Raw genomic sequence first — 20554 nt, forward strand, 5'->3', positions numbered from 1 at the left:
TAAGAGAGGGGTCCCCTAAGCCACAGAGATCACCCTGTGCCACCTGCGGAGTCTATTCTGCGGATGCACAAGACCAGAAGGAGAGGACAGTGGTGTATATTCAGACCCCGACAAAGGAAGAACCACGCACGAGTATATCCTCAAATTAGATGTAGGCCATGTGTTCCCTGGATGCTTCTGTCTGTATTTATAGAAATTGAGTTTCTGTACTACCAGGTAGAGCTGTATTCCACTGATACTACAAACTCCTAACCAACATCATTGCAGCTTATTTCCCAGATCCAACAGCAGATAGAGCTATCCAGCTTTGTGTCAGAGGGGAGCTGCAGAGGGAGGTGACTGGAAGAGCGGCTGTGGGGTCAGGGTGGCTGTGCCCAAAGCAGAGAGCCACCCCTTGGGCTGGTCACACCTGAGGCAAACCACAGGGCACGTGAAAGGGGTGATTAAGAGCACGGCCCAGGGGTGAAGCCTAGTGTTCTGTCAATCATGAGCCTTGTGACCTTGGGCAAGTGTGCATCCAGCACAGGTCAGGCTTCCCCATCAGCAAAAGAGGTGGAAGTAACAGAAGCCTCGGAGAACAGCTTCAGGGCCCAAGCGAGCTACCATGTGTGAGGCACTGAGAAAGTCCCTGGCCAGGAGTAAGCGCTCATAAATGGAACCAGGACTGCCATCTTCACTACTAGTAGCGAGATGAGTGAGCCTTCCATCCACTGGTTGGGGAACTAGGTAGGATCGATGACAAGATAACAAGGTGGTCGATGGATTCAGAAAAGGAAAAATAAAGGAGTCCCATGTCTGGCCTCCACTCATGCTGCAAGCTCTCCAACACCCCAGCTGCCCCACGTGGGGACCGAACCCACCCTGTCCCAGGGTTCTCTTGTCGCTAGAACTTCCTTACCTGCTGTGGTGGCTGTAAGGTGAAGTCAGAGAACAGGCATCTGTGGGCCTGTGGTAAATGTAAAATCGAAGGATCATCCTGAAGAGACCCCCACCACAGGCCTGATGGTCACTGTTCCCCATCACACAATCACCCAGAGCTTGAACCACAATGTCCAAATGGCTGCAGTTCTCCAAGGACAGAGGCCTTGGCCAATGAAAGTCAGGAGAATGGAGGAAACCTCCCTGGCACTCAGTGGCCTCAGCATGGACAGCACAGAGCAGGCCACGGCCCTGCTTCTCCTCCCACAGGGGTCAAGGGAGACAAGCCACCCCCTCTGCACAGGCACGGGGGGAAACCGTGGAAATAGCATGACCACTGTAAGTTCTAAGCCTTCTCAGGATATCACTTTATGAAAATGTAAGCAAAAGATGGAAAAAGAAGTTGTCCTGCCCATGTCATTAAGTACTTCCGGGGTGAAGGTGCCAGACTGAGCCGTGAGCCTGGGATTTCCGGGCTGGGGTCACAGTACTTTCAGGCCCCGGGTGCCGGTGGTCTCCCCAGCAGACCCCCCCTGAGCTCCGGAGAAGCCTGTTCATGTAAGACCCATCCCGACCCCTGGATAAGAGGGCAGTTCGTTTTATAAAAACTGCCCATTTTTAAAAGTGCAGAAATCAGGCTTTCCTCCTTGGAGCCACACAGATCCAGCTCCAAGGCCCCCAGGCTCTGCTGCTAAAGCAAGACCTAGCCCTGGACTCCCACCATTCAGTCCCCGGGTGCACACGAAGGACAACTGTAAACATTTTAAAATAGTGCATGAAGATTCTCCGTGTACAAACCAGCCATCACACAAAGGCTATACTCAGTAATCAGGAGGCACCCGGCAGAGTTAAAAATTTTAATTATCACTTAAAAAACTGCAATACTTATCATCTGAATGAAACATGTCGGCCCACAAATCATGAAATGATGACTCTGAATAGAATTTCTGTTGGTTGATTGCATAAGCAATACCTCTTGCTGCTGAAATAACATCTCAAAGGCAAAATAATGACGACATGACAATCTATGTAAATCAGGAACTGCATGTGGGTTTATTTTACATTTGAGAAAACAGTGGATTTAATTGTGTGAACCAAAATGTACTGTACAATATTAATGATAGAACATCAAAATGTATAATTAATAGTGCATTGCTTGCTTTGTTTTCATTTATTTATTTTTGTCTGATATACATGCATCTGGAAAGATGCAGGTGCCAGTAAAATTTCTCTATTTAAATCAAGCTGCAGGAACTAAATTTTATTCAAAAATTGTGGTTTTACATTATATACACAGAAATTTAATATAAAATGACAATATAAAAAGTTAAAAGAGAAAGCATACAGCCAGAAGATACAAAGAAAGTTGAATAGATTAAAATGGTACGATATGTAACATATAGGAGTTTTTAAGCTGATGCTGGCAATTTACAAGAAAAGGACTCCAACATTTGCCCCATTTTTTTTTTTTTCATTTACCAATGCAGCACGCTTATAGAAAGGTCAGCTTGTACCAAAGCTTACATTTGTAAATAACTATAAACCGCAGTATTTTACAGGAAAAAAGAAATAGCATTTTTACACATTTTTAAATAATAGCTTGCATACTTTTTTTTGCCAAAAGTGGCATTTTTTTTTCAGCATCCAGAGGGTTTGGGCATAGTGGCAACTGGGGTGTTTGTTGTTGTTGTTGTTGTTAGTTTTTGTTTTGTTTTGTTTTTTGTTTTAAACGTGTGAAGTTGTGGCTTCCTAACCCCCAAGTCCTAGACAACTTTCTATCTTCCAACAGCTGCATGCATGCTTCCTTCAGAAACCAGTTCTGCATATAAAAGCTTGTTTTTTAATTATTAAATAAGTTTTGTGTCTGACACAGCTTTTGATCTGAATGAAATGCCTTTAAGCCTTTTTTTTCCTTTTTTTCTTTTTTTTTTTTTGAGTGAAAGGCACAGAAATGCGATTACAGTCCTCAAAGGGTTAAATTTGACACTAGGAGGTTCTATGACCTTTATTGTCATGGCAACTTTGTAATTTTAGGATGTCTTTTATCATTGTTATTTGTGTCTTTCTTTCCTGCTAAATAAATGTCTCTGAGTTGTGTGCCCCACTATTTCCTACAAAAGAGAGCTGAACATCGAGAACAGATGTTGAAAATAAAGGTCAGACTTTGACTCACGGAAAAAGAAAAGGAACATGCACAATCGGACGAAGAGCATATAAATATAACTACAAAATGTGTGTAAGAAAAACCAAGGTCCAGACAGGCAGTCGGCAACAAAGGGCAGGCTGATTTCGGAGGCTCAGGCCGGGCCTAGTGCAGTACGAGGACGTTTAGTGCAATGCGCCACGGGCCGCACGGCCCTGGGCTACTGTTTCTCCAGCTCTGTCACGTAGATCAGGTGGTCCTCGGGGGACTTGCCGTGCGTCTTGCTAAGGTGCAGTTTGACTGCGTGCTTGCTCGCGAAAGTCCGGTTGCAGAGCTTGCACTGGAATGTGGAGCCCAGATCCTCCTCGGAGGCCCCCACCGGGCCCAGAGCTTTGTTCGCCAGGACCTTGGAAACATTCTGCTGCTCTTGAATCTGGTTCAGGGGCAGCTTGGAGAGATCCTTCAAGCTGAAGCCTAAGTGTGTCTCTAGGTGATTGATGTATGTGGAAGCAGTTCTGAACTGAGAGGCACAATCGTTGCAAAAGAAAACAGGATGCCCTGTGTCTAGGTTCTTCAGGAACTTGGTCCCCCCTGTCCTCCGCAGCTGGTACTTGACGTTGGCCAGCCAGTGGCTGATGGTGGTCATGGACAGCCCGGTGAACTTAGAGATGTGCACCCGTTCCTGCGGGCCCAGGTCTGACATGATGTACTTACCCTCCGGCGTCTCCCGCAGGCTTGAGGCAAACTGGGCCTGCAGGATGAGCAGGTGCTGGGGGTTCCAGTTGGACTGGCGCCCTTTCCTCTTGTGAACGGGCGACAGCTCGTCCAGCGCCTCCTCGAAGCTGCTGCCATCGGCATCTGACTTCTCGGACACGGTGGAGGGCGTGGAGGACTTGGGGGTCAGCCGGCCAGTGAGGTTCTTCACCATGTCCGAGATGTCCATGAGCGCGCTCTCCCGGAGTGGCGAGGCCACACCATCAGCTGTGCCCGAGACCAGGGGCTTGCTCTTGGACTTGGTCAGGTCGATGGGCTGGTCGCTGTTCTCGTAGTAGTAGCGGTCTAGGGCGCCGGGAGGCTTGGCGGGCATGGCAGGGTAGGCCGGCTTGTCCAGCATGCTGGTGCTGATCTTGTACAGCATAGGCCAGCGGGTCCAGTGAGGGGCTCACGGGCCTGGACACTTTGCCCAGGTGGGTGTTCATGATGGACTGCAGGGCGCTCAGGGGGTTGATGAAGGAGGGTTCGGGTGAGTGGTCCGTGATGATTCCCAGGTTGTTGCAGCCATTTGTGACTTTGGCCTTGAGGGGCTCTGTGCCGTTTGGGGTGTGAGCGTCCCCTGCGCCCTCCTTTTTGGCCTTCCCCGCGTCAGCTTCGGGGCCCTTCTTTGGCTGGGGCTTGCCATTGCTGGGCTCCTCCGTTCTGGGGAAGTCTTTATTTTCCTTGGCCACAGGGGACACGGCCTTGGCCGGCGAGCCCTTCTCCTTCTCCACCGGCCTCTCCTCCTTCTTCACACTGACCTTGCCCGTGACCTTCTCCACCAGCTCCTCCATGGCCGACACATTGCTCTTGTGGGGCGGCGGCGTGAGGCTCCCCGGGGAGTGCAGAAGAGCACTGTGCTCCGAGGACAGGGATTTCACACTGCTGGCATAGGACGGCTGCATCTGCACGCTCTGCACGGCTGGCAGCGGCTTCACGGTGCCAGGCAGCTGGTAGGCCGCGTGGATGCTGGGGTAGCCGCCCCATGAGGGTGCACCATTCTGGGCTTTGCTGATGGCTGTGGAGACTGTGTTCTCCAGGGACTTGAGGATGTCCACTCCACCCCTGGGGCTGTCGTCCAGGTCCTCCTCACGGAGGTACTGGTAGAGGGCAGTGGGCTCGAACTTCTCAGATGAATCCTCGCCCTCTTCCTTGATCTTCTTGTCCACCTCCCCAGCCGGCGCCACCACTGGTGCCTTCTCCTTCTCGGGCTCCTTCTTCTCTTCTGAGGTCGTGGACCCCGCAGGAGAGTCAGGCTGCTTTTTGATGTGGGCGGCAGGGAGCCGGGTGTGCGTGGTGGGGGGCAGAGGTATGGACTGGATCTTCTCTTCCACCACGGGGTCCAGCACCAGCTGCTTCCCTTTTTTGGAGGCAGAGGTGGTCACTTTTAAGAAGTGGCCAGTGACCATCATGTGGGCGGTGAGCTGCTGCAGGGTGTCGTGGGAGCTGCCACACTCCATGCACTTGAGGATCTGCGCCTTGCGGGCCTCGAACTGCCAGGTGTAGCTGGCCCCATTCTGGTAGCCGTAGCGGTTGTTGGGCGTCACGTATGGGTTGGCCGCCTTCTGGTCTTTGGCCGACTCACTCAGCGAAGCTTCCACCGCGATCCCCGCCGGCTCAGGGGAGCAGGGGGCCGCCAGGTCCTGCAGGGCACGCTTCTTGGTGGAAGGGACCAGCTTGGTGATGGCCGGCACCGGCTCCTTGAGAGGCACTTTCTGGTAATGCTTTGTCTTGATCATGTGGACACTCAGGTCCTGCAGGGACTCAAAGGAGTGGCCGCAGTACATGCACTTAAGCACTTTCTGGGCATCCTCCTTCCCCTCCATCTCCATCAGCGAGCGCTTCCTAGGCTTGGACCACCGCTTGGTCTTCTCGGAGTCCTTGTCCCTGTTGTCATCGCGGTAGTGGCCCGTCTCATTCATGTGCACCGTCAGCTCCACCAGTGTGTCATACGCAGCGCTGCAGTCTTTGCAGCGGAACTTGCTGGCGCCGGTGAAGACAGAGCCATACAGCTTGTTGTTCTGCCGGTAGAGCTGCACGGTGCTGAAGAGGCTGGGCTCAGGTAGCAGCCCGTAGGAGGACGTCTGCTGCAGCGTCTTGGCCAGGGCGGCCTGATGCCAGTCATACCCCGAGCCGCCACCTCCGCCACTGCTGCTGGTGCTGGTGCCGGAGCCAGAGCCGGCGCCAGAGCTTGGGGTGCTGGCGGTGGTCCCAGTGGCCCCCGAGGTACTGGTAGGGGGTGTGGGAGCGGGGGTGGAGCCCTCCTTCTGGCCCACATCGCTGTTGCTGGTGGTCGAACTGGACTTCTTCAAGTCCAGAGCCAAGCTGGACCAGCAGGACTCGGAGAACAGGTTTGCATACACGGCCTTGATCTGTGCCAAGCTGTCCTGGGGGTAGGACACGCTCTCGGGACCTGGAGGCTCCTCCTTCTCTTCTCTGGAGGAGGAGCTCTTGAGATGGGCCAGCTGGTCACTGTTCTCACTGAAGGGCGACCCGTAGCCAGCGTCCTGATTAGTGGCGGTGCTGACGGGCGAGTTCTGGTAGCTCTGGGCCTCCTTGATCTCCGTCTCCTCATTGCATGCGTAGTCACCTTCCTGAAGGTCCAGAGGCAGCCCATCCTCCTCCCCGTTTTCTTCATCTATTTCTGCCGCCTTCAATTCCTCCTCAGGAACATAAGCTAGGAGAGAAAAATGAAACGTGGTGAGAAGTAAATCATCTCCAAGGACGCAGCCTCCCCAGCAGTTAGATGATCTTTAAAAAGATGTTTCTTAGCCGTGCTCCCAGGCTACAAGGCTACCCCCACTTTTTGAATCTCCCCAAGCTGCTGCTCCATGGCAGGGATTAGGCGTCAATCAAAACAATCTCTCCCTCCAAACTGAGTATGCTTCAAGGGAAGGGCAGTACCTGCCCTTCTTAAAGATGTGGCTTTAGCATCTCAGCTGAGTGGGAAGGGAGGGGACCTTGGCCCCTCCTCCTGCAGGCTTGTAAGCAACAGAGTCCCGAGCCTCCCCATCAGGGGGGATCTGGGCTGTCAGTATTCAGGGCAAGAACTCCACAGACGGTATTATATAAAAATGTACTTCAATGGCAAGTGATAAAAATACTCTGGTCTCCACTATAAAGAAGAAAGTAACATATAGCACCATCAGCCCCCTCCTGGGACAGAAGTCACCCACAGGGGACACTGGACAGGTATCAAAGTGCATGGCTGTACAAAGCAGCGTTATTCACAAGAGCCAAAGGTGGAAACAGCCCAAATGTCCATGGATGGATAAATGGATGAACAAAATGTGGTTTATACACACAATGGAATATTATTCAGCCTTTAAAAGGAAGACAATTCTGACACACACTTCAACATGGCCAAACTTGAGGGTATTATGCTCAGTGAGGTAAGCCAGGCACAAAAGGACAAATACTATAGGAGTCTCCTTGTATGAGATACCCAGAGCAGGAGTTCCCATTGCGGCACAGTGGAGGCAAATCCGACTAGGAACCATGAGGTTGCAATTTCAATCCCTGCGCTAAGGATCCGGTGTTGCCATGAGCTGTGGTGTGGGTCGCAGATGCAGCTCAGATCCAGCATTGCTGTGGCTGTGGTGTAGGCTGGCGGCTACAGCTCTGATTCAACCCCTAGCCTGGGAACTTCCATATGCCACAGGTGCACCCCTAAAAAGGCAAAAAGACCAAAAAAAAAAAAAAAAGAGAGAGAGAGAGAGAGACCTAGAGCAGTCAGACTCATAGAGACAGAAAGTGGAACCCTGGTCCAGCGAATGGGAATGTGGAATGGACGGTTGGTGTTTAATGGTTTCAGAGTCTCAATCTGGGAAGATGAAAAGCTCTGGAGAGGATGGCGGAGATGGCTGCATCACAGTGTGAAGGTACTTGGTACCAGTGAACCACTTAAAAACGGTTAAAATAGTAACTTTTATGTTGTGAATATTTTAGCACAATTTAAACAAGGCCTAGAGTATATGCTCCAATGGCCGGTTACAGGCCCCAGCCACACAGAGGCTGACTTCTCTGCGAAGCAGCATCTCCCAGAAGAAACACAGGATACTGATGACTATCCCATGAATGGAAGGGATGGAGGGCACAGAAATCACGAGATTAAAATCTGACTTTTTACAACAGGACATTTTAGAACCTTTAACACCTGACAGATCTTGTCAGTTCCCAAGGGGACACAATCACCTGCCCCTCTTAACTCACTTGATCAACGTACTTCCCTTCTTTCCCTCCCTTCCTTCCCCTCTTTCTTTTTTTGGAACAAGTAATGCTCCATCGACTACCTGGGACATTTGGGGTTAAGATATTTCCAGAAAGGCCCTATTAAAATGCACTGATATGACCTGAGAGGGTGTCTCATTAAGAAGAATCACTCATTATCACATTATCAGAGCCAGACCCTGAGGGAACGTGGCAGAGAGCACTGCGCTTTCAGGGACGGTGACGGAGAGACAGGAAAGGAGGTGGCCGCCGCCCGGAGGTCGAATGCCAGGCAGGAGGCACCACATGAGCATCCATACCCGCACATGGAGGGCTCCCAGCAGTGCCGGGCACGGCAGGATCACCCTGAGCTTGAGTGCGCACACAGCGTGGTCCTTCAGCACCCACGCCTTCCCCTGCTGCCCTACATGCCGTCCCCACCCTGGGTAGTGGCATCTGGTATCACGGGAACACGTGCCCAGGTCTGCTTCCCAGCTGAAGGCAGCACCGCAGGCCGCTGGAGCATCAGGGATCAGAGTCCACGGGTCCTGTGCTTCAAGCATGAAAAATAATCTACACTTCAGACCGCAGGTTAGCCACAGGCGGGGCACCTGAATGGCACTTTAGGTGAGGCTGTGACTCACAAAAACTGACTGCTAGGCTCAGTGAGATCCTCATTTCTCTGAAACCACTATAGGTTTAGGATGACCCAGGGTTCTGAGGCCTCACAACCCAGATCCTCAGTCCGAGGGTCTGGTGTGGCTGGCGCTGGCTCAGGCTACAGTGTCTACCTTTGTGGATTCTGATGGTAAAACATGAGCCAATGGGCATCCTGGGCAGAGCCTGGGGTGGTGGCCTGACTCGGAGCTGTCCCAAAGCTCCAGCAGCAGCCCTCAGGTGGTGCCACATCCAGGGATCACCGAGAGGAAGCCTCCCAGCAGACCTAGTGGATCCACTTTTATGAAAAGCAGATCTATGTTATCTGGACCAGTATGGCTCAGCTGGGGAGCCCAGCACCGCCTGCTGCTGCGGCTGCCTGTCGGCTGGTCTGTCCCCTCAGTGGACTGAGCCCAGGCTCACAGCATCCACCCACAGCAGGCAGCCGTCAGTGTGTGCTGAACGAACAGACCGATTTCACCTCACCATGGAAACGCAAAAAGGGGGACTTGCTGCCATTCCTCTAGGGTATGTTTGGCCCCTTGTCTTCCCCCTCCATGTGGCATCTCAGGGCCTGAAGTGGCACAGATGCGACTTGCCTGCCCGAGTGCACGTCTCTGTCCCAGGAGAGCAGGGTGTCATCAGACCCTGCTGCTTCCCAGACCATCCTCCTCCGGCACAGGCCAGTCTGCACCCTGGATCCTCCAGGTTGAGCTGAAGCCCCTCTTGGAGACAACCCTACAGCCCCAGGGCCTCAGCAGAGCCACACTGAGCAGACCCCAGCCTCCTAAGCAGGCACTGGTTTCAGCTGTTCCCTCCCTTGGCCCCCTGCACACTGCTGTCCAGGACCAGGGGAGGTAGAAGGGAGGGACCCCTAACACTCCTGCCGTCCTGAGCTCACACCCCTGTCAGACCCAGAGCTGCAGCCAGGGAAAGGGGACGCATCAGAAAGGAGGGGAGCCCTGGAGCAGACTAAGAAAAAGGCTGAGACCCACCGGTCCCCCCTGCTCCAGGCTCAGCATGCCCACCTCCTCAATGTCCCCTGAGGAGCCACAGCCCCCTCCCCCGGCTCCCCCCACACACTCCAGGTTGCTGACCCCAGGGATCCTTGGGGTCAGGGCACCAGCTTCCCCTATCCACCTGCCGGTTGACCTGGACCCTTCCTTCTGCAGCCTCCTTCCGCCCCATCTTGACTTCTTCCACGACTCCTCTAGGGCTCGCTCACAACCACTAAATCCACTACCATGGAATTGGTGTCCACCTGCAAAGCTGCTGGTAGCAGATCCTTGGCCTCGCCCACCTGTCAAGAAAGGGTGGGCTTTGGGACACCTTCCCACTTGGCGTCCGAGCCACCTTGCATCTGGCACAATGGAGTTCCAGCTGCTCTGAAAGAATTTCTCACGACATGAGTGTCCCAGGGGCAGCCAGTCAGTGATGCGCAGACAAGTGACTTCCTCCCACCCCTCCAGGTCCCCTCCCCAAACAGCACACTTCCCACCCAACCACCGCAAGCAAGCTGTCCACACAGGAAAAACAATGGTTATCCTAAGGGCCTCCAGTATGGTTCCTCAGCCCAATACCCAATGTGTCCCCGTCCTAATCCAGACCCTCCACCCCCTCACCAGACGTGGCTCCTTCCCCCCGGTTCTCCACCCTCTTCCTCCGCCCTATCCCGAGGTCCTGCTCAAGGCAACCTCTGAGCAAAAATCATTTCTAAGTCCAAGACAGGCTTGCAGGGTCCCCCTCTCTCTGCTGGGTGTCCAGCCCCCAGGCACCCCGGCCCCGGGCAGCCCCTCCCCCAATTCTCCACCTGGTGAAAGGCACTCATCCTCAAAGGGAAGCTCAGGTGTCATCTTCACCAAGCCTCTTAATCCCCTCTCAGAATTCACCAGTCCCCGCAGAATTAAGAGATGTTTACCTGTCTGTCCTCGTAGTCAAACCATCAATGCTCTCTTTCAACTAAAATTGCTGGTGCCACCTGGGCTGGATATTTTCATTTCCTCACCTCATCTTAATCCTTACAACCCTTCAAGGTGGCATCCCTGAAATGCCCATTTTGAAGGTGGGAAAACTGAGGCTTGGAGCCACTGACCGACTTCCCCAAGGTTACACAGGAAACACACAATGGACTCAGAGTTCAAATCCAAGTCACCTGACTCCCAGCCGCAGGTCTTTCCATTCTGCCAACAAACACTTGGAGTAAAAGCTCGTGAGTGAATAGATGACCCTTTTTTTTTTTTTGCTTTTTAGGGTCACACTTGTGGCATTTGCAAGTTCCCAGGCTAGGGGGTTGAAGTGAAGCTGCAGAAGCCTATGCCTCAGCCACAGCAACAGTGGATCTGAGCCACACCTGCAAACTACACCACAGCTCGAGGCAACGCTAGATCCTTAACCCACTGATCAAGGCCAGGGATCAAACCTGAATCCTCATGGATACTAGTTAGGTTTGTAACCCACTAAGCCACAGTGGGAACTCCCTGACCCTAAGTAATTCTGCATCAGCATTTAAGACAACTCTTTTTTTTTTTAGGGCTGCACCCATGGCATATGGAAGTTCCCAGGCTAGGGGTCTAATCAGAGCTGTAGGTGCCAGCCTATGCCACAGCCACAGCAACACCGGATCCTTAACCCACTGAGGGAGGCCAGGGATTGAACCCGCAACGTCATGGTTCCTGTCCGGATTCGTTTCCGCTGCACCACTACAGGAACTCGTAGGACACCTCTTATGTGCCTGTCATGCTGTTGTAAATGAGAGAATCTCACAAAAAAGAGCAAAAGGAGACAGACATTTTTAAATGTTGATACCCTTTGACCCAATAATTTCACTTTGGGAAGTATAACCTCAGAAGATGTATAAAATACAGGAAAAGCTTCATGCCCAAAGATGTCCTTTACAGTTATTATTCCATATAAAATTTGCCACCATCTAAATCTTCAACAATAATCAGTAGTTAAGTGATTTGTAGTTTGTTCCTATGATGCAATCCTATTCAAACATTAAAAACTATATTTCAATGACAAGGGGAAAGACGTGAAATGGAAAAAAGCAGAAGACAAACCTATTCATGGTACAATGGAAAAACCCTTTCAAAAGTGTTAATAGTTTTTTTTTTTCCTAGATCATGAATATATGGTTTTGTTGACTGAAGTGTCTCTTGACAAATATCTCTGTTTTCAAATTTTTCTTCAATGTTTTCAGCTCAACAAACATGGATTAGCCATTTCACATTGTTTCTGGAGTAAAATAGCTGGAAACATGCCCTAGGCAGACCCTGGGAGTTTGGGAGCCTGGGAAGAGTAGGGCCCAGCCTGGGGGTGGGAATGTGGGAAGGGTTTTATTCATTGTTACTTTTATATGCTTTAATGTTAAAAAGTAAAAGTCAGGGAGAACAATGAAGAGGTGCAGATGGTATTCGGGTTCCTGCAGCAAGGATTTCAGGGGGGCTGAGAGCCTGCCTGCACATCAGCCACCTCCATCTTCCTCCCACCCCTGCTCCTACATTCCTCACCAGCACCCCCCAGGAAGGTCTCCACGCAACCTTCCCTGGGGAAGAGGATGCTGGGTTCCACCCACAGAGAGCAGGGCCCCTCTTGTGACCCTCAAGCCACCAGCTCAATGGTCACTGTGCTCCATCAGGTCAGCCTTCCATTGACATGGTCCATGGCCTGTCCTCGACTTCTAAAACTTCTATTTTATCATCTACTACTCTACTGTATTAATCCTGATATGCTGATATTCTTTGGCTATTTTACTATTCTACCATGTACTTTTAGCTCACTTGTCTATTTTTTTTTTTTTTTTGATGAGTTAACTTTTCTACTCTAATTTACAAGGGGCATGAGGAAACACAGACCTGGGGGCAGCTGGGGGGCCAACTGTCCTAGGGGTTCACCACTAGATGCCCTTTCAACCCCAGAAGAGTTTTCTCACTCCTCCTGGAATAAGCTAGGCCTGGTAAAATCACTTCCACTTCCCTAGGCACCCCACAGCACATCCCTCCCTATTCTGACGCCACCATTTCTGGGGACCCTCAGGCCAAGCATGGTCAGTGTCACCCTACTCTGCAGTGCTCATAGCCATGTGAGGACACAGAGGATGAACCAGCCATAGAGGCAAATGGGTACAATGAATTTCTTTAAAAGAGTGCCGAGACACCCCCTCCCCGGTCACCCCCAACTGCTCCCATCTTCCAAAAATTTGAGGATTTGTATCTCAGAACCGGACCCCTCAAAAGGATCCAGAGTCTCCCGGGTTTGACTTTAAGAGTTTGGGGCTAGGGCAGGTGAGAAGGCTGGGTCTCGCAGTACAAGGGTTGAGCAGGTGGAAATTCACAGACCAGATCCCACAGTGTCTGGAAACAAGATCAATGGGCTCCTGGCTTTGGTACCAGGTGGCAAGGGAGACCTTTGCTTTTGCCACATTATTATCAGGGAGGAAGGGGCCAAAGTGCTTTGCAAACTCACTCCCTGCCCCTGGGCCACATCTGTCCCAAAGATTGAGTGCAGGAGTGACCCCACATGTGCAGGGGGTGAGAAGACATCCAAGCCCCCCCTCCCCATGGGGTCCAGGCTCTTGGGCCATTGTTGTAATGACAGATTCCCATCATTATTAGGACCTGAGGACAAACTTACAGAAGGGACAGGCTGATGGTGGCCCAGTGACCCCCGCACACTCCCTCTGTCCTCAGGGCCTATTTTCCCCAGCAGCAGGGCTGTAGGAAGCGCTGGAAGTTCGTGGCACAAAGCCAGCTCTCTACCTGCCGGCCTCTCCCCCTCATCACTCCTGCAGACAGACCCTCAAGGTGAACGAGAAGATGCGCACAATGGGCAGTCCTCTTGCAGCTGTCAGAGGGCACCCCTGCTCAGCCTCAAGTCTCACAAGCTACTGCTCACGTCATGTAAATGGGGACAAGAGAAACAGAAGAATGAGCCCTTGTCCTGGTGAAAGTGGTCCCATCCCTGGCCTCTGTCACTCTGTGGATGTGTCCTTAGCAACCAGAGGTGAGACTTGGACGGATGGATTATTCAGGATGCTAGCTCTTTAACTCCTGCATATCCCCAGCACCTGCCTCTGCCTTCCCGCAATTTCCCTGATCATAACCATTGCTGCTGGGCACAGAGGAAGGATGGGGAGGTGGGGACAACACAGAGAAGGTCCTGGTTAAGGCTCTTCCACAGGCTCAAGCTGGGAGGCAGAACAAATAAATGACTAGAATCCATTGGGGAACTTTGCAGACCAAGCTCTCTTTTTCTCATTAGTACGCATAACTAAGAGCTGGCTGTCAATGAGGAAAATGGAAATTCAAAAGTGACAACTAGAAAACCCAGGCCTTTAGTCTCTGCTTGGGTACCAGCTTACAGTAAATACCAAACTTTGCTATTGTATTGCCACCTGGTGAAACTATGCAATCATACCAAATTACATGTTTATCTACATCAAAGTAGGTTCTAGAATGGCAAATGTGATATCCACGAACAGATGGCCATTACATCAAAATATATTTACTTCAAAGGGCCAATTCACAAAAGGGGTTTACACATACCTAAGTGATAAATGTACAGCTTCGATTCATTGTAAAATCTTGCAAAACAAACTACTTTCTTCCAAATTTATAACTGATCACTGGTAAAGTAACTTCACCTCTGTTATGAAGACAGCAGGTGATTCTGCTGAAAGTTATCTGGAAACAAAAAATGCAGAGAAAGCAGATATAGCTCATTGCTTCCTGCTCTGAAAGGATATTAAAATACAAGTGGGATATATGTTCATTTACAAACCTAAGTTCTGATTTCTTTTGTAGGAAGGTTGACATTCTAACAAGCAAATCTGAAAGGCCACTTCTGCTCTGATGCAAAAAGAGCAAAAATTTTTCTATCACTTTGGCAAATTTTAGTTGCCTGGTACCAATCGCTAATGTCAGGTTTGCTAAACAATCTAATTGATAAAGATTATTTCTTTATGTAAAACCCATTTTTTAGAACTGTGGAGTCTATAAATAAAATGACCTTTGGTTTTTACCCAATTCTAATTTTAATTAGCAAATCCACAGGTAATGTCCTTAAAATAAATATAATGTCTTCCTTTTCTCCCTGCCCCAGGATTGAACCACAAGTTAAGTGAGAAATAAGTAGTCTCATCTTGTTGCCCCCCAACCTACCCCAGTGAGCACATCAGGTATTAATTTTATATCTGGAGTTTGTTGCAGTTTCAACAATGCAATTTAACAAGTGGGGAAGCACAAATTAGAGCTTAAACTTCACTTTTAAAAGACCAAAACCTGACTGTGATTTTCAGCAAAAGAACAGAAAACGTAGATGAGAATCTTGAAAAGTTAAAACAGGAGTCAAGTAAGAGGAAGAGCAAAAACTAGACTCAAGAACCATGGAAAATATGTAGTAGCTATTTCACTGCCAACAGACTATGTGTTACTATTCGATGCAAATGTTCTCTTGCCCCACAAATTAAGAAGCCACTCCCAGGATGTGTATGGCCAATGCCAGGCAGGGGAAACCCCTGTTTCCAGGGACTGCCTTTCCATCTGGGGAGGGATAAATGCCGCCCCCAGCCCCCCCCCCCGCCCCCCCGCCATTCTGCTGAGTCTGGGTCTACAGACCTAAGATTAGCAAATTAGGTCCAAAACCAGGTTTTGACCAGATATTATCTACCACCTGAAACAAGCAAAGGCTTTTATCAGTTAGTGTAAGATTCACCCTGATGGGTGACATTTAGAAATCTAGAGAGGAGACTTGGCACAAACTAGCTCTTTAAATGGTGGAAACAAGAAGAAAGAAACATAACTCAGGATAAGCAGCTATTTGTTTGTGGATGACACACCACCCACGGGAGCCACGGCGAGAAACCAAGGACGCGTGTCCCCAGACCCAGGTCCACGTACCCCTGTACATGCTGCACCCTACATTTTGACATCCAGTCCTTGCAGAAGAAAGAACTTCGGCAGGCCTTCCACAGGAGCTTATTAGAGCACAGAAGAGAGACAGACGAGGGCAGAAAAGGGGTTTTATAGCCTCGGAACCCCACAGACGAGGGCAGAAAAGGGGTTTTATAGCCTCGGAACCCCACTCCGGTCAGACACGTGTCTCTGACTTCAAATCCAGCAGCTTCTTCTCACAAATGCACAGGACAGAAGAAGAGAGGTGGGAATATCAGGTCTTTGGGGGCTGGGGGTGGGATGCGAACACCTGCAGCGATGGATGGCCTGCCAGCTGTTAACACCAAGTTGGGAGCGTGTTTACCTTGAAATCAGCTACGAACAGATGCACATCATGTACCAGTGTGATACATGGAGAGCAGGCCGGGCCCACGCAACTACTGCCGTGCTGGACTGGAAGCTTAACACAGGTCACATGTACCTGACTTTCCTGAAATCCCCTTAATAACAATAATGGCATCTGCATCAGTTACACCCACATGATCATATCAGAAAATACCATTTTTTTTTTCTTTTTAGGGCTGCACCTGCAACATATGGAAGTTCCCGGGTTAGGGGGCAAATCAGGGTTGCAGCTCCCGGCTTACACCACAGCAACAGCAACACCAGATCCAAGCCATATCTGTGACCTATACCAGCTCGAAGCAACACTGGATCCTTAACCCACTGAGCGAGGTCAGGGATGGAACACGCCTTCTCATGGATACTACTCAGGTTCGTAACCCGCTGAGCCACAAAGGGAATTCCAAAAATATCATTTTTTTATCATAATAATTGGGTTTATTCTTAATATTATCAGTGAATTCTCATCTTTGCTCTCTGAGATGCTTTTATAAAAATTTTGCCAAGGCAGAGGCAGAGAGAGAGACAGAGACAGAGAGAGACATAAAAACTTCCAAGCTTGGACAGAAGTAATTATTTGTCATGATATTTTGTTTCCATTACAAGCCACAACTTTCTAAAAATTCATACGGGCACAAATGTACCAAAATACATTAAAGTGTTTGTAGAATTTTTTTATTGCTGTGATGAAACTATGAGAACAATACTACATCATGATGTGAGTAAGTATGATTGTTTCACCGAAAAGGTTTATATGAGAGCAGCTACTGAATCACAGAAAACAGAATCAACTCAACATCGCTGAGTTTTCTCTGCTAAACTCTCACCCCCCCCAACCCCGAGCCATCATCTCCCCTCTGCTCTTCCCCACCTCCACCTCACAGAAATCTGATGAATGAGTAAGCCTGGCAAGGGTAACTGCAGTATAAAATTCCCCTTTTACAATTACTTAAAGAAATAAATGACATTCCTCCCCATGAAATAAAACAGAGATTTCAAATCATCATTTCTGCTATTTCTTTTCTTTTGTGTCAAAACAGCTTTGCCATCATGTTTCCCCACCTCCACCCTCCCGGAGTCGTGCACGTAGCGTGTCCTGCCTTCGGTGGGACAACAGGCAGAGCGGCTGTGGGGCAAGTGCGTGGAACAAGCACATGCCAGGAGAGAAGGGGCCACCAGCCTCCATGTGCACGGTGGGCATGTGCAGGTGAGAGTGAATAAAAACACAAAACACAAAACACGTAGACCCCGTCATCTCCAAAATGAGGATATGACAAGCGGTTCTTCACTTTTAGACTTCACTTTTTTAAAAAATTAAATCTTGTTAATATCTTTTGCCATAACATGTGCTTTCTGGATGCCGGTGTGTCCCCAAAGATGTGCCGTCATCCTGAACCGTGTAAAACCACGGGCATCCTGACGCAAATGGACAGAAGGCAAAGTGTACAGTCCCTGTTAGAGCTAAATCTGCCACCAGCAACGTGGGCCCGACAGTTTACAGTGGAAATACATGCATATTGTCTGAAAAAAAAAAGCTCATCTCAAATTGTAGTTGCACACCCATCTTATCTGCAGCAAATTAGATCAAAATTATATTTCTCAAATAGCAGCCCAACATTTTTAAAAAACTTCTGTTTCTTTAAAGAAAACACGATGTGCTCCATTCAATAGTCGTTTGAAAAAGGGGGAGAAGGGACAGCTGTATTTATTTTTAATGACTAAATGTAGTAAAGTTCCAAATTCCCCCGAGTCTCGGCAACACTGGCTCTGAGCAATTAGGTCTGTACTTCCCCCCAAACCCGCAGCTTAACCTGCGCCCCAATTATGCACCACATAAGGGTGTTTTCCTCAACGTTCCATAGGAGGTGGACGCTCCAGAACTCTGCCTGCTCCCCATCATTGTTCGTCGGATCAATGAACAAAAGTGTGGGTGCCTCGCTGAAAGAGCGGAAGCAACAATAGAAGAAAGGCTTTCCCCTGAACATGATTTGCTTTCTAAAAGTCAGCTTTAAATCTACCCTTCACCAGCTAGCAGATAAGCATGGTTACTCAGAAGACCCACTCACTCAAGGTAACCAGCCCGCCCCCATACCTGTTCCTACTTGATGACAAAACATCCTGATGAAAACTGAGACGTGCTCTCTCAATAAAAGAGACTCAGCTTCTCCATGCCCCCAAATTTAGGTATTTGGAATCCTTCAAATATTGGCATTTAACTTAACAGGCTAGATGACTAATTGTTTCCATTTTTAATTCACTTGGATTTTAAGTAATAGCCGGGGCAGGAGAAAGGTAGTGATACTGGAAAATGCAGCGTACGAATATAGCAAGTTAGTGTGAAAATATGTTGAATAACCCACCTCGACATACTAGAATTTACAAGGATGTTATGGGACACTTGGTGTACGGAGTATTCCTCCTGCTAGCAAACCTGATTTTTCTAAAAGCAGGGTGACAGGTAGAGAATACACAGTGAAAAGGAATTGAGTTTCCATTTTTAAAGAAGGTTAAATAGCAATTCAGACAAAATGGCTCTTCTTCGCAGGGACAACGAAGGCGGTGAAATGACTTTTTAGGCAGAGGGAAGGCCGCTGTAAAAGTGGATCATTTCTAATTACAGGAGGATGAAGAAAAGGCAAGGTCTCCCCCCACCTCCAAGTTTTCCAGACAGGGTTCTAAGACCACCCCCGGGTTTCACCGGCTGAAGATAACCCTTGCTGGCAGCCCATCAGAGAGGAGAAAAGAGCCCGGCCCCCCTCCCAGTCTTCCATCGGCCCTCCCTCGGCATGAAAAGAGCGTGTTATTAGCAGAGGTCTGCAGGGGAGGGCACGGCGCCTCGTGCTGGTGGTTCGGCCGCGATTCTAATCGCTGAGATTTACGTGCTCTTCCCCTTCTATCTGATAAACTATACATTCCAGCATTCTCATTAGGGCTCCCATCACCGAAGGGAGTGGAGATGAATCAGTCCGGGCCCCCTCCCCGTTCGGCTCTGTCGAGATGATTTCATTGAAATGTTCATTTCCATCCCTGCTGGCAACATTAGAATGGAAGTATTTAACCTGTTTCCATTACTTATACAAATGGCCGTGATGGGGTAGGACAGACGTTAGCCTCCCGCCACATGACTGACTTCCCTCCATTCTTTACAGGAAGCATGAGGAGGAGGTCGCGAGATCACATTATCCAGCCTCAATAATGTTCTCTTACCAGATTCATTAACTTGGCACATCAGCATTTCACGGGCTTTCTTCGTCAAAATTTCCAGGCTAGTTGGGCTCATTTAATGTGGAGGAGGAACCTTTGTCAGCGAGGGTGTTTTGATCAGGTGTGCTGGGGAAGGGGGGAGGGGGAGGGGGCGGGGGAGGGGAGAGGGAGGGGCAGGAAACAAGCCGGGGAACAGGAAACAACCTTGTCGAAAATGTTACCTTCCCGACACGAATGATGAGAGAAGAGTCAGTTAACGACGTCGGTGCTCAAAGATGGCTGTCACTTCAGATAGACAGCGGCACAACTCACCTAGACAGGTGACACTTTGGTGCAGCTAAATCCTGCTGCATTATTGAGCACCTGAAGACGGGGCTCAGGCTGACTGCGGGCCCGGATGCCTGGGGCACCCGGAGAAGTGAATTCATCAGGTGGATGGATTTCACTCCTCATTTGCATCCATAAGTGAGGCTACAAAGATGGAAGAGGGGCTGGAGTCCCAGGCTGGTTTCGGGACTGGAGCCTTCTTCCCATTGTTTTCCACTGGGATCCAAAGCAGGGGCCCGAGTGATGCTCCAGGTTACCCGGAGAGATGCGGGCCCTTACGCCAGTCCTTCTTTTCCTTTCTAGAAATCTTAGGTAGAAAAGTCCTGATGAGTCTAAAGACATCTATTTCCTTTTTGGATTTCTTCTGAAAGTCCACACCCAGGCCCCACATCACTCCCCTGACCACACCTCTAGAAGCTCTGGCTGCAGGTGGGAGTCTTGGAGGCCAGACAAGATGCAACAATTTCTAGCATAAGGTTTTAAAATAAAAGACTCATTCGTGGAGCAATCAGAAACAAAGCAAATTCTGCTCCAGCTGTTCCCCCAGGAAAGCTGTTCTCCATAAGACCTGAAATCTCCTTAAGACCTCAGATCCCCAGCTCCTGACTTCTCATGGAGTTTCCGTGTTTCTCTTTTCCCATCTGTCTGCTTTGGTTCAGTTCACGAAACTGCCTGGAAAGAAATGCTGGGCGTGTTTAAATGATTGAAGAAAAAAAATGGGGAAAGAAACTTCAGAGGGAGAAAGCAAGCACACACTACAGACCATCCAAACTGCCCTGTGGGAGTGGATTGGAAAGTGGAAATCAGGAAAGCCAAGTGGCACCTAGAAAAACAAGGGTGTTTGCTGCTAACGGATCTCAAACATCGGCAACTGTGGCTTGAAAGGAAAGAAGAACCTTGGTGTAAACACATTCTCTGCAGAAAGGTAAGGAGCCCACTGTGATCATCAGAGGCATTTTCTCCGTGACAACACTGAAGTCCAATCTCAAGTCGGAATGAAATACATTCTGGGATAATGATCCACCCGGATGGAGAGAATGCCTTTTTTGAG

At 49.6% G+C, this 20554-nt stretch overlaps 1 protein-coding gene across 1 annotated transcript in view; it reads right to left on the minus strand.

Annotated features, from left to right (window-relative positions):
* Window positions 1-1948: 1948 nt before the first annotated feature.
* Window positions 1949-20554, minus strand: part of TSHZ1 (teashirt zinc finger homeobox 1) — an 80384-nt gene continuing 61778 nt past the window's right edge. The window contains 2 exon segments of the mRNA XM_047766941.1: window positions 1949-4199; window positions 4201-6491. Of these exon segments, the coding sequence (XP_047622897.1) occupies window positions 3282-4199; window positions 4201-6491 (3209 nt within the window). The 3' untranslated portion in view covers window positions 1949-3281.

The sequence above is a fragment of the Phacochoerus africanus genome, chromosome 2 (genome assembly GCF_016906955.1).
Source record: "Phacochoerus africanus isolate WHEZ1 chromosome 2, ROS_Pafr_v1, whole genome shotgun sequence".
Classification (NCBI taxonomy): Eukaryota; Metazoa; Chordata; class Mammalia; order Artiodactyla; family Suidae; genus Phacochoerus; species Phacochoerus africanus.